The 25,351-nt window shown below is 40.6% G+C and overlaps 3 protein-coding genes across 8 annotated transcripts; all 3 read right to left on the reverse strand.

The window, feature by feature from the left end:
• Positions 1 to 330: 330 nt before the first annotated feature.
• On the reverse strand, positions 331 to 3,649 carry LOC146549099 (uncharacterized). Its single transcript, XM_085263417.1, has 4 exons — positions 1,823 to 3,649; positions 1,275 to 1,631; positions 879 to 966; positions 331 to 802 (listed from the first exon to the last, which is right to left on the reverse strand). The coding sequence occupies exons 2-4, from the start codon at positions 1,493 to 1,495 to the stop codon at positions 641 to 643; spliced, it is 471 nt and encodes a 156-aa protein (XP_085119543.1). The 5' UTR covers positions 1,496 to 1,631; positions 1,823 to 3,649; the 3' UTR covers positions 331 to 640.
• Positions 3,650 to 3,820: 171 nt separating this feature from the next.
• On the reverse strand, positions 3,821 to 13,813 carry clk2a (CDC-like kinase 2a). 3 transcript variants are annotated; one of them, XM_085263411.1, is made up of 13 exons: positions 13,604 to 13,813; positions 12,116 to 12,315; positions 11,716 to 11,995; positions 10,582 to 10,672; positions 9,635 to 9,701; positions 8,263 to 8,379; positions 7,948 to 8,114; positions 7,390 to 7,484; positions 6,938 to 7,067; positions 5,883 to 5,965; positions 5,491 to 5,570; positions 5,290 to 5,380; positions 3,821 to 5,114 (listed from the first exon to the last, which is right to left on the reverse strand). In XM_085263411.1, the coding sequence occupies exons 2-13, from the start codon at positions 12,313 to 12,315 to the stop codon at positions 4,926 to 4,928; spliced, it is 1,590 nt and encodes a 529-aa protein (XP_085119537.1). In that variant the 5' UTR covers positions 13,604 to 13,813; the 3' UTR covers positions 3,821 to 4,925. The 3 variants fall into 3 exon arrangements, with proteins under 3 accessions (XP_085119537.1, XP_085119536.1, XP_085119534.1); XM_085263410.1 differs by lacking the exon at positions 13,604 to 13,813 and adding an exon at positions 13,323 to 13,448 and having other exon boundaries at positions 11,716 to 11,989; XM_085263408.1 differs by lacking the exon at positions 13,604 to 13,813 and adding an exon at positions 13,323 to 13,361.
• setdb1a (SET domain bifurcated histone lysine methyltransferase 1a) lies at positions 12,143 to 24,521 on the reverse strand. Of its 4 annotated transcripts, none has more exons than XM_085263413.1 (11): positions 24,425 to 24,521; positions 22,751 to 22,827; positions 22,454 to 22,622; positions 17,464 to 17,567; positions 16,764 to 17,378; positions 16,341 to 16,502; positions 15,360 to 15,555; positions 15,202 to 15,275; positions 14,788 to 14,978; positions 14,566 to 14,692; positions 12,143 to 12,315 (listed from the first exon to the last, which is right to left on the reverse strand). In XM_085263413.1, exons 3-10 carry the CDS (start codon positions 22,615 to 22,617, stop codon positions 14,606 to 14,608), a joined length of 1,593 nt encoding a protein of 530 aa, XP_085119539.1. In that variant the 5' UTR covers positions 22,618 to 22,622; positions 22,751 to 22,827; positions 24,425 to 24,521; the 3' UTR covers positions 12,143 to 12,315; positions 14,566 to 14,605. The 4 variants fall into 4 exon arrangements, with proteins under 4 accessions (XP_085119539.1, XP_085119538.1, XP_085119540.1 ...); XM_085263412.1 differs by lacking the exon at positions 12,143 to 12,315 and adding an exon at positions 14,363 to 14,471; XM_085263414.1 differs by lacking the exons at positions 12,143 to 12,315; positions 16,341 to 16,502 and adding an exon at positions 14,363 to 14,471.
• Positions 24,522 to 25,351: the final 830 nt, after the last annotated feature.

A 25,351-nucleotide genomic window follows, 5' to 3' on the forward strand; every position in this document is an offset into this window, starting at 1 on the left:
TGCAGAAAAAAGTGAAATAACTAGATTATGGGATACAGATATCTATAAGCTATGTGGCATCTATGCTTCTTATTATCTGGCTGTCATTGATTCCTTTTATAAGTAGAATATCAACTGGATACAAATTTACAAATGTGTTGTTGGAACAGGCATTCTTGTTGAGAACCTACATCTCTGTGCATGTCTTCTGTGTATTCATAATGTAAATTTAAGCAGCTCACCATTTTACTCCCAAGTTATGTTTTGGAGAAAATAAATTTTAAAAAACTGCTTAGTTTCTGTTTTGGCTTTTTTAAGGACAAAATGGAAAAAAAAAAAAGACTGAAAATGAACAGTGGGAAAATAAAATAAAAGTTTAATAATTCAGTTTTCTTTGCAGTTGTACTCAGCAAACATCATGAAACAATGGTGATAGCTACAGTCTATAATTTGTAAAACAAACATCAAAATAAGAAGCAGCATTGTCTGCCAAAGGAAAAAGAATACTTCAGAAAATACAGAGTAATATAAATGTTTCCCGTCCTCTTGGGTTACATGGTGAGAGCCAGTCTCATTTTCTCCATCCAGTCTCATTTGCAGAAAAATTTGCAAAAGCATGCGGCTCATTGGAAAAAATCTAAACGTCTTTACGCGTCCCATCTCACATGACTTTGCACTGATCTCCTGCACCTGCACCAGGCGCCGTCACAGCAGGGGATGCATTAGTAGCCCCCATCAATCCATCCAGACTGAGGCCCTGAAAGGCTCCAAAGAAGGAGTCGTCCTTGGCCGGGGTCGGTTTCCTCCTGGAAGCGTTGCTCTGCTGCAGGCACAGGTGTTCAGGTTAGATAATGACACGCTGATAAGTCAGTAGCATTTGAATGTAGCTGCTCACTTACCCGTGGGAGGCAGTGATGGCTCCTGAACTGAGTTTTCCTGACAGCCCTTTCAGCGTTCTTCTTGGCCAGCATGGCTTGCTGACGTTTCCTTTGGCAAACAGCAAAGAGCAACATTTAGCGTGGCACATGGGCGAGGAGCTTATTCATGTGAGGAAGAGTCTTATCCTCACTAAGCCAGGTCTGTCTGGCCAAGAGTCTTAGCTTGATGACAAGATAGTAACTGAAAATCATTGTTTTCTTAAAATACAACAGCAACTCTAACTCCTGTTTATTGTATTGCAAAGAAAGCTAAAAGTGATCGTGAAAAACTCCACACACCCTGGCAAAACCACATTAAAAACTGAAATTCAATCAATCACATGAATGCTTCTGTTTAATTAATTTATTTATTTTTACCTTTCCCTCTTCAGTTCATCCTGGTAAGCTCTGAGCCAGGAGTCTGGCACTTTTTGGCTGTTGCAGGGAACGCTTCTCCTCCTGCTGAAGCTCCTCCTGCGGGTGAAGCTGCTTCTGCGGACAGACTGGCTCCTCCCGGCGCCCCTCTTGGCGGTGCTTTTCCCCGACACACAGCTGGTGAACTGCTTCAGGGGAGCGCCCAGTGACATTAAGGAATCCATTTGCGCCGTTTGTAGATGTCGCTTGATTTATCAGGTAGACTTTTCCGAGTATTTAAGGCAATATCAGCATGAAGGTGCGCCTCTTTGTTTGGGATAAATATTCAGCAGAAGTGAGGCTTTTATTGGAGACTGTAATCTGCAAATAAAAAGTACAAGCAGAGAAAACTTTAATACCTCTATATTGAAATTTTAAAAAAAAGAAAAGAAAAAAATACTATCCATCCTTTATTTTGAAAAGTCTTTGTCTGTGTCCATCAAAAAGAGACACCCTAAAGTCACAATTTTTACAAAACATGTTGCACATGGTTTAAAGAAACAATGACTGACCTTTGTGCGTTCTCCTGTAGACACAATGGGCTGATGATATCATTTGTCAAAGCTGTAAAGCAAAGGATCCATTTAATGCTCTGCTGCCAGCACTTCAGCTTGTGTACCTGTAGACACCTCCGCTCCGCAGCGCTCTGCTCTTATGTGGATTTGACTGATGACCTTGCAGGTCTCCAAATTGGATTAACTGAGGACGCAACAGTCGCTTATCTCATTAACAACAGAGTAGCTGCAAACAAATCTGCACATGCAAACAGATGCTTAAAAAAATTTACATCCAGGGGACTGACGACGACTAAGCTACACTTAGTTGAAAATTTTCATTGTCAATTTTAGCAGCTGATGAAATTATTTGGAAACAGGGTCAGAGGAAGCCTGACAGATGGGAGCTGATCAAGTGGAAGGCGGAGGATGACGCTTTTATGACGCACAGAGGACGACTTCTACCCAAAGACGAGACAGTTTCATTGACTGGAAGGATCAATTTCATTCACAGATTCGCTTCATTCACAGTGAACTCAGACAAATTCAGGTCTAGAGAGAAACAGCATTCACAGTGTCTGAAATCCCAAACCATGCACTATATACTCAATATTTTTACTACTGTTCATGTCACTTAACCATTAACACGTGTTAATGGTTATCCAACAACCTGTGCGAGACCAAGCAATCATTAACAAATTGGCACCTTATTTTTAAACACTATAAAGATTTACCATAAAGATTGAGCTGCCAGCTGTGCCTCTTAAATCCTGTTACTGCTGCACTGCTTTTATAGATTTATACGCTAGTGTAGTATCCAGTGCCACATACTCTAATATTTACCTGGAAAGGGTATGCATTTAAAGTACTGCTACACACTGCAATTATATACACATATTAAGGGTAAGACTCTCATTATTGAAGCATACTAAATACTATATTAGTGTGGAATTTCAGACAGTCTCAGCCTGCCCACACCACCATGAATCACCTGTGTTTGATGCTACAAGAGTGCATTTCTACCATACAGATTATTTCCATTCTGCATATGAAGGTTTTTACATTTAACACAAAGAACTGGACATTCCTCAGGTTGTTAGAAAACGTGAGAAAATGACCAGAAAACCTATATCCCACATCTTTGTATGTCAGTCAAGCACAGTTTCAATTAAACAGATTCAGTTTTATCATTTTCTCTTAAGGTTAATGCATAGCAGGGTTTCTATTCGGTCTGCTGTTGTTTGAGAAAGAATGGGGACAGCGAGGTTAATAAAAGTACTAATAAAAGTACTGACAGGTGGGGAAGTCTACATGACGATCCATCTATACACCTGTTGCAACAGATCTTGTGCTCAGCTCTCTTCTGCTCCTCAGGAGGTGACAGCTGAGCGTAGATTTAAAAGGGTAATGACAGAGAGATTAGTTAACAGGATAGGACTGGTGGAGGAAAAACATCCGACAGTCGCTGCCAAAAAACCCTGTCATTAGGGATTTTTTATTTTTATTTTATCAGTGTATGCAAAATGCCTAAAACTATTAAACAGTTAAGATACTTGGAAACCAGGATGAAAATTATCCCATTTAAAAAAAAAAAGAATACACTTAAAAAGACCCTGACTCTAGTGATAGTCTAAAGTGTGGCTGATGATCCAGAGAAGAGTGCCCCAGAATAATTTGCTATAAAATCAGACTTCAGTAATCTGAAAATGCAGGTGGTAAAATGTGCAAATGATAAAATCTGATATGAATGAATCGCATGCATCTCAATTAAGATGAAAGCTTTTAGTGCCAGTGGAATCCAAGAGACAGTTTGCAGTAAAAATGTGAAAGATTTAAAGAAATTACTTCAAATTAGAAAATAATACTCACCATTTTCCTTTTGTTCACTCAAGCATCCAAAGACCTGTGTGACAGCTACGCAGGTCATCCAGCAGAGGCATCGCTGAGGTAAGAAACAGAAATGGTAACCACCTTTAATTTTATCACAGGCCCAAACGGACACAGCGGAAACCAGAAGCCTTTGGCAAGGAGGACTTTAATTCTACACAATAATACATATATACAGTTTTATACGCTTTAATTTCATACAAAAAAAACAAGTCATGTACAGGTTGGCGGTGGGGACTATGACCTAGAAGAACTCATAATAAATACCATCAACAGGGGCTGTGTGCTTAACCTTGATAGAGAGACGTCAGGTCTAAAAATGTCAAACATGGAAAAGGCAGTTATTGGAGTTTGAATGAGTGGGAATGTTCCCACAACTAATGCTTACGTAAACCACTGAGCAAAACATAAACGCGTCGCCCACTCCATCCAACAGACACACACTCTCACACCCAGAAATCATTGCATGACAACATATTTATCATATAAGAGAGGCAGCAAAGACCCATGTAGGGGGAGTGTCCCGTCATTATTATCTTCTTACATTACTGGTGAATAGTAATAAACCCACTAATTTATGGCAGATTCTCCATATAGGGGACATTTCTTTTATAAAACAAGAAGTCTATGTGCAGGTCTTTAATTAACAACGTAGACAAGAAGTTGAGACACTTGCCTCTGCCACAGATGTTTGCAATACTTTCCAATTTGAATGATCAGATGTTTGTATAACAGAATCTCTTCTCCGTGTCTCCTTTTTTTACCCTTTCCTTTCACCTCAGAATCGGAAGACTTTTTCATCTCCAAAGCTGATTCTTTTTTTGATGACAGACTCTGGTAGCATTTCCTTATTTTCTTTACATGCTGGTTAAAATAACAGGTAAACAGAAAGAAGGGTGGAAGGTGTTTCAGAAGTCTAAAGGAAGACAGGAGCTGCATAGTGGGCTACTTTGGATACAAACAATCTTCCATTTAAAGATTTTTTTTTTTGCCTCTGCCGAGGTGAGAACTAGAAAAGACTTCACTCTTTCCCCCACATCTTCTGTGGCTTATTTTCAGTCTCTGCTGCAAAAACATGCCTCTTGTGGCTACAGAGATTGACGCCAGAGGAGCGAGAAGTTAAGGTGTCCATGCTTTAATGACAGATGAGGCCCCAATTTATTCAACAGTTCCCACTGCTCCACACAGAAAGGACTGTAAACCCTTCATCATTCAGTCTTTGGAGGGTTGTGGGTCACCGGCTGATGTCCCGGTTGCCCTCCCAGCTCTTGGTGCCTGCAGCCTCACTGATCCCTAAGTTCTCAAAGAAAGGGTGTTTTAGAGAGTCAGCCAGTGCAAGCCTCTTGGAGGGCTCATACTCCAACATGCTTTCGATGAGGTCAAACAGCTGGTGGTGCTCTTCCGCCTCGGACAGCAGATATCGCTGAAAGAAGGGGAAAAAAAAAAGAAAAAGAAAAAAAGTGGAAATTAGTGGCAATAAAAAAAAAATAAAAAAAAAACTCCAACATGAAATACAAGAAACATCTGTTGCATCATACAGGGAACTTTTCATCCCCACTAATCATCAAATTCATGCCCTTCTCACTCACTCCACTTACCCGTAATGGTTTGCAGTTTTCTCTAACATATTTTCCCGCTGAGGAGCTCTCATCCCAATCAAGACGACCACGATAGAAGTATTTCTGCTTCCTGAGAGAGTAAGATTAGTTTAAAATGTTGCTTTAAAAATATGTTTGCATCAGGCACATTTTTAATTTTTTCACATTTTTTCCTTTACTTGTGTTTTTATGTTCTCTTACCGAGTTTTACGAATCATCCTGGAGGGCACTGGTCCCAGGATTCTTTCCATCATAGCCAAATGTTCCCTGTTGTCATGAGTCTGCAAAAAATATAAGATAAGCAAGAATGAGAGGGGAAAAGACTCACACAGAAAGGAAGAGAGTGATTCAGTAGATAATCAGAATTTAACTACTTCAGGTTCTGCTGTTGCATATGGTGTCTTCGGTTTTAGAGAGCTCACCAGTGGCAAGGGTTCATTCTTACCAGCACTGAATAATTGTACACTTGCATTTACAAGGACCCATTTACATTAGAGCTTTAACTAATAGTTGAGATTTCAGCAAATAAATCAGTTTACAAAAAGTAAATAAAAGGCGTATTCTGCTGAAACAAACTGTGTGCTGCCGTGTACCTGAAACAAAGTGAAGCCCAAGTAGTACTCAAACAGGATACAGCCAATGCTCCACACATCGCAGGGATGACTCCAGCCCAGCTCTGAAACACAAAAGTATAAGTACACTAAACCACCACAGGATTACAAGAGGACAGGATTACCACCTTGTGATTGTAAGCTTCCCACAACCAGCCACGTTTTAATTTACATCCATTTCTGGCCAGATTCACTCAGTGTTTGCAGTGATGACTGGGAATGAATTTAACAGGAAAGACAGACACACACACTCTCTACTTCTAAGTTTAGGCTTAAAACTTTCCTTTTTGACAAAGCATATAACTTGGGGCTGGACCAGGTAACTGTGAATATTGAGTATCAAGCCTGGTTCTGCCAGAGATTTCTTCCTGTTTAAAGGGTTTCTTTTCCTCCAAAAGTTTTTCGTTTGCACCGTCACCAAAGTGTGTTTTTGGTCATTTGGTCATTAACAGACCAGAAATTATATATCAGCACAATCTCTGTTTCTATCTCCCACTTATAATGCCCGGGAACGTGTTTTTGAACAACATTATGTTACAGTCAGTTGATCTTTTATCATCAATTACTTATCAGTACATTATTGAGTTTAAAGCAACATGCACACTGGAAAGGATTCGCATGCTTGCTGAAGTCACACAAAAAACATTCAAATGATCCAATTTGTTTTTGATGCGAGTCATTTTGCACTCCTTACATCAACCAGCCCCAATTTATCTCAGCATAAACTGCTTTCAGTAGATACTTATTGTACCACTGATGATACACTTGTGTAAAAGTGAATATTTCACATACTTGAATATCACATATCATAAATCCCATTTGCTTTTCCTAACAGAGCAATCAGCCTGTGCCTGTTTGAACCCGTTTCTCTTTTTTTTGTTTGTTTGCTTTTTAAAATAACTTCAAAGCAAACTTTTGGTCTTCCAGGCAAAGCATATTGTGTCAACTGAAAAAGCCACAGCTGCTCATGTGACTGGGCCAAAGATTTGTGGATATAATCACAAAACCATCTACTGCACATCTATAGCAGTTCTCACCTAATATGACCTCAGGGGCACGGTAATGCCGCGTGGACACAATGGTGCTGTGGTGCTCGTGGTCAAATGTGGCACTGCCAAAGTCCACCACGCGTACTGCCGTGCTCTTAACAGTCCGCTCCTCTCGTTTCTGGAAGATGACACACATGTTTTTCAGAAATGCCCATCTTTCTCTCAGGAGTAAATCTGCAGTAGAGAAGCTTAGCTTTTTTTCCCCTTAAAATATAGCAACACGTGTTTTCATATCTATTCATCATAACTGCCAGCAATAAGTAACAGGAAAACTTTCCTCCACCTACAAGAAAGGTGATACATTTTCATAAAAAACTTTTTTTTTCTTATGTAAAATGAACAAAAAGTAGCCCTTGAGTTTTGGAACCAACCTGCCTATAAACAAATATGATTGTTGGGTTTTTGTTTTGTTTTTTTAAACTGTTTTCCTTGACTCTTACCTTCTCTACGTTGTAGGACATGGTGAAGTCTGAGTTGACAAACAGGATGTTCTCAGGCTTGAGGTCTGTATGTGTCAGCTTATTGTCGTGGAGAACTACGGAGGTAAAAAGCAACCTTCACTGATTAAGTTATTCAAAATTGTCAGTTACCTTGCATCACTTTATACAAACTGTCTACTCACCATTTATTACAACATATAATACTAATCATAATACTAATAGAAAAGCATCAGAAAAGCACTACTAGAATATCTCAGTAAAACCAAAATGAGAACATTAACAACAGTAAACAAGTTAAAGGGCTTGGTGAGGATATGTAGCTTTTATTTACTAAAGACAAACTTGATAAGTCAGTGGGGCCAACACCCTTTTTGCTATGATGCCCTCCTGTGGTAAATGTCTACCACAAACACCAGATGATTTGAACAAGTATAATCATCAAGTCAAAAGCTAAATTACAGCTCAAGTTATAAGAATCAATGTCTTCCCTTTTCACAGTATTCCTAATTCCCATCCAATTTATCTGTAAATTTCACAGACCATAAAGATACAACTTACATTTCACAGCAAGACAGATTTGGTAGGCCATGTGTCTGACGTGACCAATTGAGTAGGGCAGGTAGTTGTTTTCCTTCAGAAAGTCAAAGGTGCTCAGAGCTAGCAGCTCAAAGGAGATGCACATGTGACCGTGGTAGTCAAACCAGTCATACATCTGTACACATAAACTGCAAGACAGACAAAGCATGGGAGGTTCAGGGAGTGAGCTGACAAATTCACTTCAATCACGTAAACCAGCTTAAACCTCGGAGTGAACACAAGACACTAAGCAATACAGGTTTAACCACAGTGCCGTATGACTGAGTCAGAACTCACAATTTGTTATCCGGATCCTTTTCATTGATCTTCTCCAGTACATTGATCTCCAAGCGAGCTGCTTCCTTGTATTTCTCCACATTCTTGATAATTTTCAGAGCAACGTGGGCTCCTCCCCTGTAAAACACAAGAGATTATGAATACAAACACTAGCGTGATGAAACACACAACATGCCTTAATTTTTTTTTTTTTTTATGTAATCCCTGTGTGCAGCCCTGAATGCTAAACACTAGCACTTGTTTATTTATAGATTCAAGACAGAGTAGTTAACCGCCTGGCTATGAGAGCAAAGGCTCCAATTATCAAGTTATTTATAGGACGGGGAAAAAAAAAAAAAAAAAAAATATATATATATATATATATATATATATATATATATATATATATGAAAAGTCACTGCAGCAGTTCCAGCTGGTTGGAAGACATTAACCCATAACGACGGTACATCACGATCTTAAGGCCCTGGGCATGAACATGAACTGATGGACATTTCTAGCTCTGTCACAACAAAATAAATCTTCCGCAGGGAGAGAAGCACAAATAGCCCCTGTTCACATGAGGGGCTCACAGTCACAGGGGACTAAAATACTCTTGAGCTGATTTTCAGTATACATCACAATGTGGTGAACAGAACCAGAATTAAAATCAGAAATGTCTTTCTGCCATGTCTGGTGTGATAATGTGACTCTAAAATTACCGATAATGAACAATCTCAACAAGTTACTTGAAACATAAAACACTGTTTACCTTAATAAAAAAAAAACTATGTAAATCCTTTGTGCTGTCATTGATTCACAGTGGTCCGTAAATTGTATTGCACAGGTACAGCAACAGACATAGCGATAATTTAAGACTAATTATTTTTCTTATGAAATTTCAGGCTGTTCATCATCACTATCTCTGAAGAAATTCTGGCCAATCAAAAGCCTACAAACAATAACACAGTGAGACATCAAAAAAAGAAAATAAAGGTGCACAGCCTGGAAATCAGTTTTCCTTATTCACATGTAAAAGTAGAAACAAACTTCTCAAAAACCTTCACCCTGGCATGAGTTTTTCAAAGGTCAAGGCAAAATGGATAGAAAAGGCTATTTTTTTCCCAAAATACATGTGGCTGTAACCATAAATAAAAGACATTTAGAGAGGTAGTTTCTTTCTCCTACAGAGGGTTTTATGCAATACCGGTACTGGTCCACCCTGCTCAATACAGGCTGCATGTTGCCCATGTACTAAAAATGGGTTAAACACCTCTGATGTATCCTAATATCACAGCCCAAAACAAGCACGGAGAGGCTTTTGTTTCTTGTTGCTGAGGAAACAACAATTCCCTAATGAACTACTAAGACACCCAGAGACTGAGAGCTCACACACCTGCGATGGTCAATGCACCGCATCACCCTGCCAAAGGTGCCTTCCCCCAAAGTGCTGACAATCTCATCTGCAACACAGTACAAAGAGAAAAAAAAACAAGAGAGGGAGAGCGGGGGGGGGAAAAAAAAGAAGCATTAGAAATGTGGACTCGTGCAGGAATACACAATGCAAAAGTGTAGACAGGCGAATCAGTGCTAGCGCCCATCCCCTTTCCGAATTGCTGCCTACTGAGTCTGGCAGGCTTAAAACGTTGCGCGTAAGGCTATGGTAACTAAATGGTGTTATGATGTAAACCAAAGGGGGCAAACATAAAGCACTCCCTTCCTTTGATTACCAATTTGCAGTCATTGAACCTATTAGAGTGCATCCTTTTGTCTTTGCCCAAAACGATACAAATGCTGTATAAACTTGAAACATTAAAAATAATATGTATTGTAATCATTCTCAAATGAAGCGTTTAATGTAAAGAAAGTCTTAAAATGTGCACTGGTTGTTCTAACCTTAGTGAAATTTGCTAAATAAGTGATGTGACCCTGAAACCATCCGAGTGAAAAACATCTAGCTTAAGTTACAGATTTAAAACTGTAACTGAGTTGTAAGCTAAAGCGCAACATAAACAAACAGCTGCAAATTGGATTTCTAAGTTTAGGAAAGTCAAATAACCTGTGAAACATAAAGGAAATGCTCCACAGCTTAAAAATCTTAGAAAAAAGAAAAAAAAAAAAAAAAAAAAAAAAAAAAAAAAGCAGATTGTATCTAAAGTCCCTCCTAAAATCTTCAACATTCTTGCAATCCACCCTGCTATTTCAGCTAGAGCGAAGAGCATTCTAGCACGGCATCATCATCATCATGATCATGATCATCAGGCACTCCCCATGTCATGTAAATGCTCTATGCTTTAATACTCATATGGAGAAGGGTTACGATAGAGTAGTGGCAGTGAGTACATCTCTCTTGCAGGACGTCCCCACTCCGACAGATCAGGTGCCCTTCCTCGTCGTCCCTCACACTCAGTGCACGCGTCCGGCTGTTGCTCCGCTGTATTCACACCCAAACGGCCATCAGCAGGTCACAACACGACCGAAGGGGACAGGGGGGGTTTCAGGGGCAGCCGCAGCCACGGCGTCAGGTGGCACAGGTGGATGAGGAGGGAGGAGGAGGGTGGTAGTTGATGTAGTTGTGGTTGTAGGTGGGTTTCATGGTCATTGGGCGATTCACGCATGACACCACGTGAAGGAAATATATAACGATAGGGATATAGTGCAAGGGAACAAGTCAAAGATCACATGTTGTCCTCTGCTCCTCTCCCGCCCCCCTACCTTTAAACCACAGCTGCTTACAAACAAGGAAGCAACTGGCACATCCATTCATCAACGCAACAACCAATTAAAACAATAATATATATAACTTTGCAACAAGATGAAAGATAAAATAACAACGCCATAAACATTCAAGCAGGACTTCTTTAAAGATAATCCCAGCAGTTATACTACATCAAATTCAAACCTTTTCCTCATTTATGTTCATAATAATACTTAACAGGTGTGATTAACCACACCCCACACAAAAAGAAATAACTAGAGCCAACTCATTTTAAATGCCAATAAATTTTAATAAAAATCTAATGCACTATGGTTGGCAGAACATTTTCACTTTTTTCATCATTAAAAAAAATAATAATAATAATTGCAAGAGCCAAAACAAAAATCACAAGGCTTTCTGCCCTCTTATGAATAAAAAAAAATAAAGTAATAAATTACAGTAACAATTATCAGTGACAAAATAGTGGCTGAAGTACTAAAAAGTGTCTGTATAAAAATGAAAATGCTCTACCATAAAAAGGAGAAAGAATTTTTGAAAAAAAAGAGCCAATTAGAGCCAAACCCACCTATTCACAAATATAATAAAACCCCTGTGACAGAACAAAAATAAATCATAAAGGTTTTACTACTTACCAAATCTAGGGGCTGTAAAGAAAAGGTTAGGACAGGACAGAGGCAGAGAGAGCTGAGTGAAAGAAACAGGAGGTGGAGGTAGAGGATGAAGACTTAAAGCACAAACTCAGGTCTGGCTGTACTCACCGAGGAGGATGCGCTATAGGACCTGGTTCTACGCCGCCTTCGTTTGTGCTTACGCCTGCTGCCTTTCCTCCGGTACGACTCTTCTTGTTCACGCTCCCTCTCACGGCCGCGTCTGTAGTCGTACATGTTCGGCGAGAAGTCACGTGGATAGTAACTTTCGGCTGCTCCATGTGGCTCCCTGTCTCTGTCGCGTTCTCTGCTCTGATCAAACCGTCTGTATCCCTCGCAGTATCTTCTGTCAAACGGTCGTTGTTCCACTGACCGATTGTCATAGCTGCGACTGAATAAGTGAGCAGAGAAATATCCTGAAACCTTAGGACTGGCAACCAATAATAAAGTGAAAGAGGGTTAAATATAACATGAAAGAGTAAAAGCCCAAGCTAATTTGACCATAACGCACCTCCGTGACCGTACATAGCTTCCTTCCTGTCTGTGTCCACGTCCCCTCCTGTCTCGGTCTCTTTCTCTGTCACTGCTGGAGGAGTAAGTCGGCGTTCTTCTGTGTCGATGTCTTCGCCCTCTGTCTCGGTCTCTGTAACGATCCTGGTAGCTGGCTCGACTGTCTCTTTCCGAGGACGAGTATCGTCTTGTGTGAGGCATCTGGTGTAAAAAGGAAACAAATTAGCACAGAGTACCAAAATATGTTTAAGGAAAGTCACTCCTTACATTCAAATTATTGGAGCAGCTGATCACTGCCAAACTCATGGGATTTGAGGGACTAAATACCTGCACGTTTCTCGTGTGTAATTACAGACCCCCCCACAATACCGTAAAGTTCAGAGTTATTCCCCAAAGGCTCAAATCAGGACTGTGTATATCAGCACAGCTTTTCCACATATGGGTTCACAAAGCAAAAATCGGTGTTACCTTACTGAACAATACTCCCTTTACTTTTTATTTTTTGACCTTTCGCCAATAAAAACGTATTAAACCTTAAGTAATTTGAACTCCGCACAATCCAGAAGTCTCGCGAGTCTTCTGGGTTCCCTGATTTAACTGTCGTTATGTTTTAAGAATTTAAATTGAAAGTAAAAAGACAATTTCATAACAAACTTTATTGTCAACTTGGAAACAGGCACTTTTAGCATCATACGTTCAACTGCATGACAAGTGTAAATATTATTTTTACTGTTTAATTAAACTACCCTTAACCTAGAACTAGACATTTCTGTAAACGTGGTTATATAGGAGGCCACCCTCAGAACAACAGTTCAACTTTCCTTCATGCCTAAAAAGGCAACAAAATTTTCCAAAGGACCTAAAACTATGCGCAAAACTATTGCAACGGGTCTGAAAATACTGAAAATAAGAAGAACAGCGTTCAAATGAGATGATATAGCTATAATAACCCTGTTGCATGACCATAATAAACTTGACAACCCCCAAACCACACAGCGGTGCATCAAACCATTGCAAAGCCATTAGCACTGTAGTCAGAAGTAATTATTAGAGCAAATGAGTTCAGTTGAGCTTTATCCAACGCAGAGTGAAAGCACAAGTAAATGCCAAGTTAATAAATTGGTCGTGGCTACTCATTAAGCGTTGCCTATGCTGTTTACACACATTCCAAGACGATGCAACACTCGTTAAACGTAAGGCTAAATTACCGTTAAGGTCGTTAATCTCTGCATGGATTAGTAAAATTAAGCATCTTTAACACTCCAGCCCATTTACTAACAGCACCAACATTTCAAAGCCAGGAGAGAAGTAACTAATCAACAAGCGACGTAGTATCTATTAGCATGCACTGCTAGCAACTAGCTAATGTAAATAATTTGACCGCCATCTTAACTTAGCTACGTTCGTCAAGCTAACTTGCTACTTACGCTAGCAGCCGCGCTAACTGCAGAATCGCTATGTAGCTTATTTAAATAAACACGGTGTTTACCGTTTTAGCAGCGAGCCCTGTACGTTTATCCCACAAAAAATCCGTGGTGGCGTTCCACTTTTCTCCTCTACCTTCTCGCCAGCTCGATGTTCAAAGCTCTTTTGCTATCACCTAGCCAGTTTCTTTTTTCTGTCTGCTTAGTACAGCTAGTTCTGGTTCAATTCGGCGCTCGTACCGCCCTCCTGTGCTCAAATGTGGCTACTCCGTTCGAAGGTAGACATCCACAAGGAACTAGTGAGGAATTACCACCCCAACCTACAACCGTTACAAGTCCTTATTAAATTATGGACAGCTGATTTTTTTATCAGCTACCTTTTAACTTTTGTTTTCTCCATGTCCAAATATTTGACTTACTGTTTTAAACCTTTTAAAATGACATACCTGTGGTGGTATACAAATTACTATGGAGAAAGGGCAGTGAACAGATTTAGGAGGAAAGGCTGAGATGGTTTAGACGTGTAGATGAAGGATAGTGGATATAATGGAGGCAGATGGCGGCATTCTTGCTTTTATAAGCTTTTACATGTTAAGTCACACATTTTGATTTTAATTCCTTGTAGTTTTATTACAAACATTTTGATTTATTTCTTTGGTAAAAACAACTTGAAAATGAGCTGCAGACTTTGCAGCCACACACATATGAAAGATGCCCTCTTTTTCACTTTTTCAGATTAACACATAATAAGTTTGAACCTACTTAGAAATTTTTATTTTCGTTCAGCTGTACAAAATCTGTTATAAAATGAATACATTTGCATCAGTACCATCTGCACGATCTGAAGGCATTATCCCCAGGAGTAAGAGAAAAGCACAGTAGAACAAACTTAAAGCATCCTCATAGTCCATCAGTTTGATGATGGTGATGGCTCTAAACCACACAAAACAGGGAAACAGAGAGACTAGTAAGCCAGCAGGGATAACCAGGATAACATAATTTTTCTCCACATACGAAAGTAGTTTACCATTGACTGAGGTAGTGTTACTCTTCCGCCCGTCCTCCTTTTAAGTCTTATTTAAATTCTCATTCACACTAATCATTTGTTCCAAGCAACTGGAGCCTCGGTAGATCCACTCCTTATGATCATCATCCTAAACATGAAATGAACACACTACAGTAAGTCACACAATTGAAATAAATATAACAGGATTTAAAAAAAACAGGAACAACTTAAGATGGAACAGACCAGAAAAACAACTTCCATCAAACTGCAGTCGATCTCCAGTACTTTACACCTCTGCAGGAATCCGTTACGTTCCACGTTTACCGTCTGTCCGACATGGTACTGCGTCATGGGTGGATAAGGCCACTTCTTTAAATAATTCTGCATGAAAAGCTTGTGCTTTTCATCTAGGATATCATCCAAAGGGTTCTCCACTGTCATAGAAAATGGAAAATCTTCTTAGTAGCAGTATTATAATAGCAGCTGCTGTGGACAGCAAGTATAGAAGAATTAGGATTCTGGATTTTATAAAATTAGATATTATGGACTTGACAACACCAGCTGTCATAAGACGACAGGCGGGGTACACCTGGACAGATCGCTAGTCTGTCACAGGACTAACACAGAGACAGACAACCATAAATAACCTGAACTTACGCGGTTTGCAAACCATGTGCATTGCACGTAAGCTAGCATACACTGGAGTGTGATCATCAGTAAAAATCAGGAACCTGGAATATAAAAATTAAAAGCAATTTTACACTTTTTTCCCACCTTCACAATCTGAATTTATCACCAGAGTAAAACACACTAACCTCATGCGGTTTTTTCTGGAGGGGACCTCTGCCATGAAACCAGGCACGAACTGGTCGTCTTTGCTCCGGACCACCACACGCGCACCGACAAGCAACTCATTCACCTTTGGCATGTGTTCAAAGGCAATGTGGTGACCAGACACTAGGCTCCTCCCCTTCTCCTTAAAGTTGACCTTGTATTTCACCCTGCCGTCTTCTGAAATGATTAAAGAAACATTGGAAACACTTCAGATTATACCACATTTGCTTCTACGTACTGCTTTTCTTGAAAGAAGAAATGTCAAATACAGGTGCATTTGTTAAATTAAATGGGTTTTTTTCTCATATCAAATGTATCTATTTTCTTTGAGAGCGTAATCAAAAGCGCTTAAGCGCCAGCTGTTAAGTTACAGCATCACAATCTGTGTCAAAATGTGCTGCCAGAGGAATTCAGTTGGTGAGGCCCAAACACCAACAAACTTTAAACTGTGGTAATGTCACTCATATGTCATATCGCATGGTGTGTGTAATAACAACAAGCACAACCACGACCACTCAACAAAATATAGAAGAAAAAAAAAAAGAGTAGAAAAAAAAATCTAAACGTTGCTAGTCTAGCCTCAACTATGGGACACGGATATGTAAGAAACATACCTTCCTTTAGCATCACATAATTTCTTTTGTTTACTTTGAAGTTTAACATTTTTGTTATCTTAGCCACCAGAGCAACAGTGTGTCGAGCTCTGCTTGCCGTGACATCCTGATGACAATCAGTGTCAACAGAGCTACAGAATGTCTCCAAATAAATGCAATTCATTGCTTAACGTACTCACTACCTCAAAGCCATTTCACAGATTACACTGATTAAATGTCAACCAACATTCCCAACTACACAAAACAAGACGTCTTTAATCGACGAGTAGCTGTCAAGCTAAAGACAAATGTGAAACTTTACAATCTGCTTTGTGCTTACCAATAGAGCCTTTTCTTTATTATTCTTACCCTTTGTTATTATTTCAACAATTGTCCCTGGATGCCAGCTCAAAGGCCTCTTTCTGGCCAGGACCTTCATGTTCACACTGATCTCTTTTTGTGGCACCGCAGCAGGGGTCTTTGTGGATGAGGACTGAGAAGCAGCTGATACAGTGGTTACAGGAGTTACTCCTGTCGGCGTAAAAGGAGCAAAATGTCATTTGACGATTGGATAGATCTTATGATTTCTGTGTTTGGAAATCTGGTAGTGATCTGTTCCTCAGTGTACAAAGCAAGATCTTTAAATTTGCCAATATTTTCTACTCTTCAACAATATAATACAGCTTTAAATCAGCTTAAAAACACACAAATCCCCACATAAACCTAAGATCTGGGCAAAAAAAAAGGGCGTTTTTTTATGTTTTTCCATAATGTATATTTTGTGGTCATTACCTAAAGCGCTTGCTGGTTTTGGCGATGTTTTCGTTGCCTTGCTCTCAGCACTTGTGTTTGTGTCGGCTTGTGATGACTTTGCCGTTTTGCCTTTTGCATCAGGAACTGTACCCGCTTGCTGCGTCAGTGTTTTCACTGGGCTGCTTTTGGCGCTGCTTTCTGCGTTTGTTGTCAGAGTCGATGTCTTTGCTCCGCTTCTGATGGAGTTTCTTCTCTCCTGATGTGTTGTGTCATTCTTAGTGTGTTTTCCATTCTTTTTGGCCATTTTTTTCCTCTTGTTTGAACGTGTACTTGAAATAGAAAAGTCGGTATCACTCGAGTCTCCGCTGGGTTCCCACTGCATGTCAGACCCATCAGTGCCTAAAGACTCATCTTCACTCCAGTGATTCTGAGGTGATGGAGGAGATAGAGAGCTGGTCATTTGAGATCCAGTCATTCTGGTCAGGACCACTACTGGGCTCTTCAAAGCGAGAGGGTGTTTTTTTCTCAGAACTCTTTCTTGTTTTTCGCTGTCTTTTGGCTTAGATGAAAAAGAAGCCGAGCCATCAGAAGCCAGAGGTCTGTGGACTTGAGTTTCTGAGGGAGCAGACTCGCATGACAGTGGTGATGCTTGTCCTAAAAACAGTAAAAATCACAGGTTAAATTGTAGCTTTCAAACAAACCTACCAAGTGCACATTTTTTAATTCAATTTTGCTTTACCACAGCTTGCTTGGTTATTGTCATCGTCCAAATCTGTGTCGCTGTACTCCCATTCCAACAATGAGTAAAGTTTCTTGACAGTATCCTCACATGCAGCCACAGACCTGAATGACAAAAACAAAGAGAAATGAATGAAGAGAAGATAGAAAACACAGAGAAAGTAACCAGTGTACAGGCTCTGATATTTAACATAGCACATTCATGCCTCGGAAGAGATTCTGGCAAATCATCAGGCGACTCAGGAGGGGAAAGTCGTGCTCTACCTGCACTGTGTATAGTGCAGGTGGAGCACTGCTGACTTTGACTAAGAATATTGTCGTGCGGTGGAAGGAATACTTATTAATCCCACTGACACATCTTTCGTAGAGGAAGCAGAGTCTGGAGAAAAGGGGGATCACGGTCCTCAGCCAGAAAAACGGTTGAGTTGCCACTCCAGGTCAGAGACAAGTAACTTCCCCGAGTGGAGGTGCTTAAGTATCTCTGGGTTTTGTTCACTAGTGCAGTGACTAAAAGATCGAGATCGCGGATACAAGCAGCAGAAATTAGCTTTCTCCGAAGGGTGGCTGACCTCTCCCTTAGAGATAGGGTGAGGAGTTGGCCATCTGGGAGGGGCTCAGAGTAGAGCCACTACTCCTCCACATCAAAAGCAGCCAGCTGAGGTGGTTCGGGCATCTGACAAGGATGCCTCCTTGGTGAGGTGCCCCAGGGCAGACCCAGGCACGCTGGAGAGATGATATCTCTTGGCTGGCCTGGGAATGCCTTGGTGTTCCCCCATACAAGCTGGAGGAGGTGGCCGGGGAGAGGGAGGTCTGGGCTGCTTAGGCTGCTGCCTCGGATAGGAAAATGGATGGATGGATGGCATCCATGCCATCATAAATACATAAAGAATCATCACATTTAGAACAAAATCGTGTCTTTTAAAGAAAGCCAAAACAACTTTTTTTTATCTTAAATTTTTTATCTTATATCTTAATATGTTATGCAATGTTCTAGTTAGTGTGCGTTGTATAAAAAGTAAAGGATACACTCAGTACACTTAGTGCCCAGGTTGCAAAAAAAAGAAAAAAGGTTATCTACAACACACATTGTTAGAAGCCTGTAGAAGGACGTGTTATTTTGGGACAGTTTTAAGGCAAAGTAGGTGGGATTAACTAAATGTCATTAAAAGCTCAGCAGGGACTACCCTATTCAAGCACTTGCATGAAATTTTTATGCTTTTGCTTCCTTGCAAGAATAAATTATTAATAAATTATGATATATGTCAATTACAGTAGATATTCATTTAGAAAGCTAAAAACAGACAGAGAAGTTCCTCTTTCTATCACGGTCAAAGGAGCTTGCAAAGAAAAGCGTCTGGACTTCTTTAAGTTGCTTGGAGACGTTTCACCTCTCATCCGAGAAGCTTCTTCAGTTCTAAGGTCAAATGGTGGAGAGTCCCAGATTTAAACCTAGTTGGAGTATCCCCCCGCAGAGGGACAAAAGGACCCCCTGATGATCCTCTAATCGCCTGAGCCAAGGTGTGAAACTGGGTGTGGGTCCCAATCAGTCAGGGTTTCGGGTGAGCTCATTGTGAAACCTGGCCCCACCTTATCATGCGAATTCCTGAGGTCAGATGGCCCAGGATGTGAGTGGGCGTTAAGGCGTCTGGGGAGGGAACTCAAAACTGGATTATAGATGGCAGAGAGTTGGTGTCGTAAACCACCGCCTCTGTTCAAAGATGGTCGCTCACAGTGGACATACAGGGAGTGCAGAATTATTAGGCAAATGAGTATTTTGTCCACATCATCCTCTTCATGCATGTTGTCTTACTCCAAGCTGTATAGGCTTGAAAGCCTACTACCAATTAAGCATATTAGGTGATGTGCATCTCTGTAATGAGAAGGGGTGTGGTCTAATGACATCAACACGCTATATCAGGTGTGCATAATTATTAGGCAACGTCCTTTCCTTTGGCAAAATGGGTCAAAAGAAGGACTTGACAGGCTCAGAAAAGTCAAAAATAGTGAGATATCTTGCAGAGGGATGCAGCAGTCTCAAAATTGCAAAGCTTCTGAAGCGTGATCATCGAACAATCAAGCGTTTCATTCAAAATAGTCAACAGGGTCGCAAGAAGCGTGTGGAAAAACCAAGGCGCAAAATAACTGCCCATGAACTGAGAAAAGTCAAGCGTGCAGCTGCCAAGATGCCACTTGCCACCAGTTTGGCCATATTTCAGAGCTGCAACATCACTGGAGTGCCCAAAAGCACAAGGTGTGCAATACTCAGAGACATGGCCAAGGTAAGAAAGGCTGAAAGACGACCACCACTGAACAAGACACACAAGCTGAAACGTCAAGACTGGGCCAAGAAATATCTCAAGACTGATTTTTCTAAGGTTTTATGGACTGATGAAATGAGAGTGAGTCTTGATGGGCCAGATGGATGGGCCCGTGGCTGGATTGGTAAAGGGCAGAGAGCTCCAGTCCGACTCAGACGCCAGCAAGGTGGAGGTGGAGTACTGGTTTGGGCTGGTATCAGCAAAGATGAGCTTGTGGGGCCTTTTCGGGTTGAGGATGGAGTCAAGCTCAACTCCCAGTCCTACTGCCAGTTTCTGGAAGACACCTTCTTCAAGCAGTGGTACAGGAAGAAGTCTGCATCCTTCAAGAAAAACATGATTTTCATGCAGGACAATGCTCCATCACACGCGTCCAAGTACTCCACAGCGTGGCTGGCAAGAAAGGGTATAAAAGAAGAAAAACTAATGACATGGCCACCTTGTTCACCTGATCTGAACCCCATTGAGAACCTGTGGTCCATCATCAAATGTGAGATTTACAAGGAGGGAAAACAGTACACCTCTCTGAACAGTGTCTGGGAGGCTGTGGTTGCTGCTGCACGCAATGTTGATGGTGAACAGATCAAAACACTGACAGAATCCATGGATGGCAGGCTTTTGAGTGTCCTTGCAAAGAAAGGTGGCTACATTGGTCGCTGATTTGTTTTTGTTTTGTTTTTGAATGTCAGAAATGTATATTTGTGAATGTGGAGATGTGATATTGGTTTCACTGGTAAAAATAAATAATTGAAATGGGTATATATTTGTTTTTTGTTAAGTTGCCTAATAATTATGCACAGTAATAGTCACCTGCACACACAGATATCCCCCTAAAATAGCTAAAACTAAAAACAAACTAAAAACTACTTCCAAAAACATTCAGCTTTGATATTAATGAGTTTTTTGGGTTCATTGAGAACATGGTTGTTGTTCAATAATAAAATTATTCCTCAAAAATACAACTTGCCTAATAATTCTGCACTCCCTATAGATGGCTTCTTTCACTCCTCTTTCAAACCATCTGTCCTCTCTGTCCAAAATGTGAACATTGGCATCCTCGAAAGAGTGACCTTTGTCCTTAAGATGCAGATGGACTGCTGAGTCTTGTCCTGTGGAGGTGGCTCTGCTATGTTGTGCCATGCGCTTGTGAAGTGGCTGTTTGGTCTCTCCAATGTAGAGGTCTGAGCATTCCTCGCTGCACCGTACAGCATACACCACATTGTTAAGTCTGTGTTTTGGAGTTTTGTCTTTCGGATGAACCAGTTTCTGTCTGAGTGTGTTACTGGGTCTGAAATGCCATGCTTGGAGAAAACTCTCCTAAGTTTTTCTGATACACCGGCTACATAGGGGATGACAATGTTGTTGCGTCTGTCCTTCTTATCCTCCCTCGCTGGTGTCTGATCTTCTTTTCTGTGCCTGTTTGCTGACTTTAAGAACGCACATTTAGGATAACCGCACGTTTTGAGTGCTTCCTTTACATGCGTGTGTTCCTTCTTTTTTCCTTCAGGCTTAGAGGGAACATGTTCTGCCTGGTGGTGTAGGGTCCTAATTACTCCAAGTTTGTGTTCCAGAGGGTGATGGGAGTCAAAGAGGAGGTACTGGTCCGTGTGTGTTGGCTTCCGGTAAACTTCGATGTTGAGGTTGCCATTCTCTTCAATGTGCACGGCGCAGTCCAAGAAAGGCAAACAGTTATCCTTTGTGTCTTCCCTGGTGAACTTGATGTTTTTATCCACAGCGTTAATGTGCGCAGTGAAGGATTCCACTTCTTGTGTCTTGATTTTGACCCAGGTGTCGTCCACATATCTGTACCAGTGGCTGGGTACTCTTCCTTTGAAAGAGCCAAGAGCCTTCCTTTCCACTTCCTCCATGTAAAGGTTGGCTACGATAGGTGACACGGGGGAGCCCATGGCACAGCCATGTTTTTGTCTGTAGAAGCCTTCGATGTATTTGAAGTATGTTGTGGTAAGGCAGAGGTCTAACAGTGTGAAACTTTCTATCACATTCTTCCATATATGGCAATCTGTTTCACCCTCCAGGTGGTCCCTGAAGATTGACACTTTTCTTGACTCTTCTTCTGTCATCTGTTACTAGGCGAACTCAAATGCAGTTAGAAGCAAAATGTGTCCCAGGCCTTTAGCCTAGAATGAATACTATCATGTATGTTTGCAAGCGTGCATGCTTAAACCTTCTGTTGCTCTAGGTCACTTACACCATGGATCGCCTGGACATTCGCGCCACGCGAAGCTTAAGACCTTTAAATAGACCGAGCATCACTCTATATAAGCACAATCCTGCAATGTGTGTATAAAAATGATTACAGCTGCACATGCAATAAAAGGTTAATATGTAATTATGATCACACCTGCAATACAAGTTTTAATGTAAGGCCAACCGCTTCAATAAATGTATTAATGAAATGCTGATTAATGCAATGATAATGATGATAGTTATGAATAGTAGCAGTACAATATTTTTCTCATCTCCACACTCCATATATAACAATTCTTGACTGTTGCTCGTTTTTATTACATTTTATTCCAACAATGAACCAACAAGAGAATGAACCCCAAAACCAGTTTTTTGTGTGAGTAGTTAAGCATGTTAAAAGCATGTTTGTTTTTTTTAAAGATTGCCACACTTAATGCTTTCATATTCGTTTACAATGACAACACTCACTCGCAAAGTCTCAGGAGGCACGCGGCCTGTTCCTCTCTCCTTTTCAGCAGAGACTGCAGCTGATTGCATTTCTCCAGCAAATCCGGAGAGACCCGTTGGGTCTCCTTAGCCTTGTCTATTATCCAGCACTCCTCTCTGCTCATCTCAGTCTCATCTCCATCCATAGTTACTGCAACACACAAAGGTTTCACATATCAGAGATTAATTATTACTAATGTTATTCCAAAAAAGCATAGATTTTCTCATGATGCAGAAAAGAAATGAACAATGCAAAGTCCAAACATCTCAAAGACTTACACTTGGGGCTCCTAACACACTAGAAAAGATTGACATCACATCTCTTAGAGGAAGGTCAAGAGCCTTTGAGTGTTTACCTGCATAAATAAAGCACATGTTAATAGAAAATGGTTACATTGTGCTGTGGTTTAGCTAACTTACCGCTGAAATGAATCACTAATTTATTGAGCTAGAATGTTTCTGGACAACATGGTGCATTCTAGTGAGAATAGGGAGCAGGTGAACGAGGTGGAGGTGCACTGGACAGAAAAGGAATTGCATTCAGTAGAAGAAAGACAGAACAATTGTTTGCATGACAGGGAGACGGGTGTAAAAATGACGATGCAGGAACCAGATATAGTGAAGAGGGATGAGTTTAAATAGTCAGAAAAGCAACAGAGAGGTGAAGAAGAGTCCTGGCGGTGATTCGTGACAGAATGATAGCAGCAAGAGTAAAACCAAAGGTTCACAACATGGTAGTGAGACTGGAGATACAAGGTTTAGAGACAGTGGCATTGTCAAAAAGACAGTAGGCTGAGCTGGAGATGTCAAAGTTGAAGATGCTCAGATTTTCACTGGGGTGACCAAAAGGAAAAGGATTAGAAATGATTATATCAGAGGGATAGCTTGGGTTAAACAGTTTGGAGACAGCTGAATAGGTGTGGTTAGAGATGGTGCAGAGGAAGGATACTGGCTATAATGGACAACAGATGCCAAGCGGGAGGGAAGGAGGAAGACCACAGAGGAGGTGCATGGATGTCATGAAGGAGGAAATGAAGATGGCTGGTGTGAGAGAATAGGATGGAAAGGATAGAGTGAGATGGAGGCAAATAATCTGCTTTACTGGCCCTAAAGGGAGCATTTACTACAGGGAATGCTCCCTCATAAAACCTGAGGTATTTTCTCAGATTCTTGGAAATGTAAAATTCACATTTGATAAATTATTCAAACCAACCATCTATTACATGTAACCATGTCTTCATACTGTGTTACCACCATATAACATTTATAATGTTGCTATGAAGAAGGTCGTGGCTCAAGAGTTGGCAGTTCGTCTTGTAATCGGAAGGTTGCCGGTTCGAGCCGCGGCTTGGACAGTCTCGGTCATTGTGTCCTTGGGCAAGACACTTCACCTACTGCCTACTGGTGTTGGCCAGAGGGGATATATATATATACATACATATTGGTGTATATATATATATATTTGTACTATTCTTAGTTAGCGTATTGTCTGTCTTGTTAATGTTTGTTTATAATGTAACTGTAACAAAAAATAATTTCCCCCAGGGATCGATAAAGTATTCTGAAACCTGGCGAACATCTGGTTCCTCTGCATCTAGGTGTGCGGGCTCAAATAGGGGGGATTAAAAGTAAATCAGAAACACTTCTCAAGCTCAAGGTCGTATATTTAAAAAAAAAAGACGTCCAGCCAGGATAAGGTGTTAAGGGCTTTACTAAAAATAACTAACTAAATAAATAAAAACCAAAACACCAGCATCTGATTTTGTCTTGAGACTTATTGGTCGAAGCTAGCATGGACTTCAATCAGTTAGCCGTGGAGACCGTTTCATCCTGACTCTGCGCCTCTTTATCGCACAAAGTGTATCCAACCTGATAACCATTCTTTTAATTTCAGCTAGATTAATTAATTTGATTAATTTTAATTTAAAATGTCAAATAAGAAGCAAGCCATACCTTAGCTTTGTTCTATGGTCTTCTTCTCTTCATGTTGCTGGGTAGACCTGTGAGACTCACTGCCGCCCCCTGCGTCCGGAAATACGACCGACAATCTTCTACTTCTTTTTAAACCGATTGCTATGTATGGAACGCAGAGTTATTATAGTTTTGCATTTTCTTATTAGTTTTACTTTATTTTTATTAGTCTTCCAGATGACTGGATGTTTAGTTGGTTCCAAAGAGCCTGAGGTGTGCCAAGAAAATATCCCCCACACCATCACTCCACCACCAGTCTGAACTGTTGACACAAGGCAGGATGGATTGATAAACATATGATTACACAACATTTGCCATCCAAAATGTTGCATCAGAAATTAGGATCGTGACCATGCAACGTTTTCCAACTGCTGTGATCCATGGGACCTCAGTTTCCTGTTCTTAGCTGACAGGATTGGTACCTGGCGTGCTGCTCATCTGTGCATCCAGAGATGCTGTTCTGCATACTTTGATTGTAACGTTAAAGGAGTTGAGGTTGCTTTTCCTATCAGCTGGTCATTCTCTTTTAATCTCTGCCATGAACAAGGCAGAGACCTGTGGCTCACTTGATGTTTTCAATTTTTCAAACCATTCTCTGAGTAAAAACTTAACAGTAAATTTAAATTGAACAGTGTTGAGCTATACAAGGCTCTCTCGAATAAATGAAAACTAAAGTATTAATTTTGAAATGAGTATATTTTGTTGGGTAAGTAAACACATAAATATGTCTGTTTAAGACTGATTGTTTTGGTCTTTTTTGAGTCTTCGTCAGTTACATTTTTAAGTACAGCAAATTAATTGTTTGGTGCTTTGCTTCTCAGATAATTCATACTAGTCTAAAATTTGCACTTAGGAGCAAATATGAAACACTACCTTACATACATCCATTTCCCTTAAGTTTCCTCTCTG

Source organism: Mchenga conophoros, linkage group LG22, assembly GCF_057382185.1.
Source record: "Mchenga conophoros isolate Kocher_MC1m ecotype Shallow Benthic linkage group LG22, M_conophoros_male_GT1.1, whole genome shotgun sequence".
NCBI classification, from domain to species: Eukaryota; Metazoa; Chordata; class Actinopteri; order Cichliformes; family Cichlidae; genus Mchenga; species Mchenga conophoros.

Excerpts from the sequence above, each read along its gene's own strand:
- LOC146549099 (XM_085263417.1), bottom strand. The coding sequence starts at position 1,495 with ATGGATTCCTTAATGTCACTGGGCGCTCCCCTGAAGCAGTTCACCAGC. Across the intron at positions 967-1,274 it reads GATGAACTGAAGAGGGAAAG|GAAACGTCAGCAAGCCATGC; the intron begins GTAAAAATAAAT and ends TGTTTGCCAAAG. Across the intron at positions 803-878 it reads GCCATCACTGCCTCCCACGG|CAGAGCAACGCTTCCAGGAG; the intron begins GTAAGTGAGCAG and ends CTGTGCCTGCAG.
- clk2a (XM_085263408.1), bottom strand. The coding sequence starts at position 13,346 with ATGCAGAGATTAACGACCTTAACG. Across the intron at positions 8,380-9,634 it reads CGGTGCATTGACCATCGCAG|GGGAGGAGCCCACGTTGCTC; the intron begins GTGTGTGAGCTC and ends TGTGTTTTACAG. Across the intron at positions 5,115-5,289 it reads AAAACTGCAAACCATTACGG|CGATATCTGCTGTCCGAGGC; the intron begins GTAAGTGGAGTG and ends CCCTTCTTTCAG.
- setdb1a (XM_085263413.1), bottom strand. The coding sequence starts at position 22,617 with ATGGATGGAGATGAGACTGAGATGAGCAGAGAGGAGTGCTGGATAATA. Across the intron at positions 17,379-17,463 it reads CAATAACCAAGCAAGCTGTG|GACAAGCATCACCACTGTCA; the intron begins GTAAAGCAAAAT and ends TACTGTTTTTAG. Across the intron at positions 15,556-16,340 it reads TGTTGAAATAATAACAAAGG|AAGACGGCAGGGTGAAATAC; the intron begins GTAAGAATAATA and ends TAATCATTTCAG.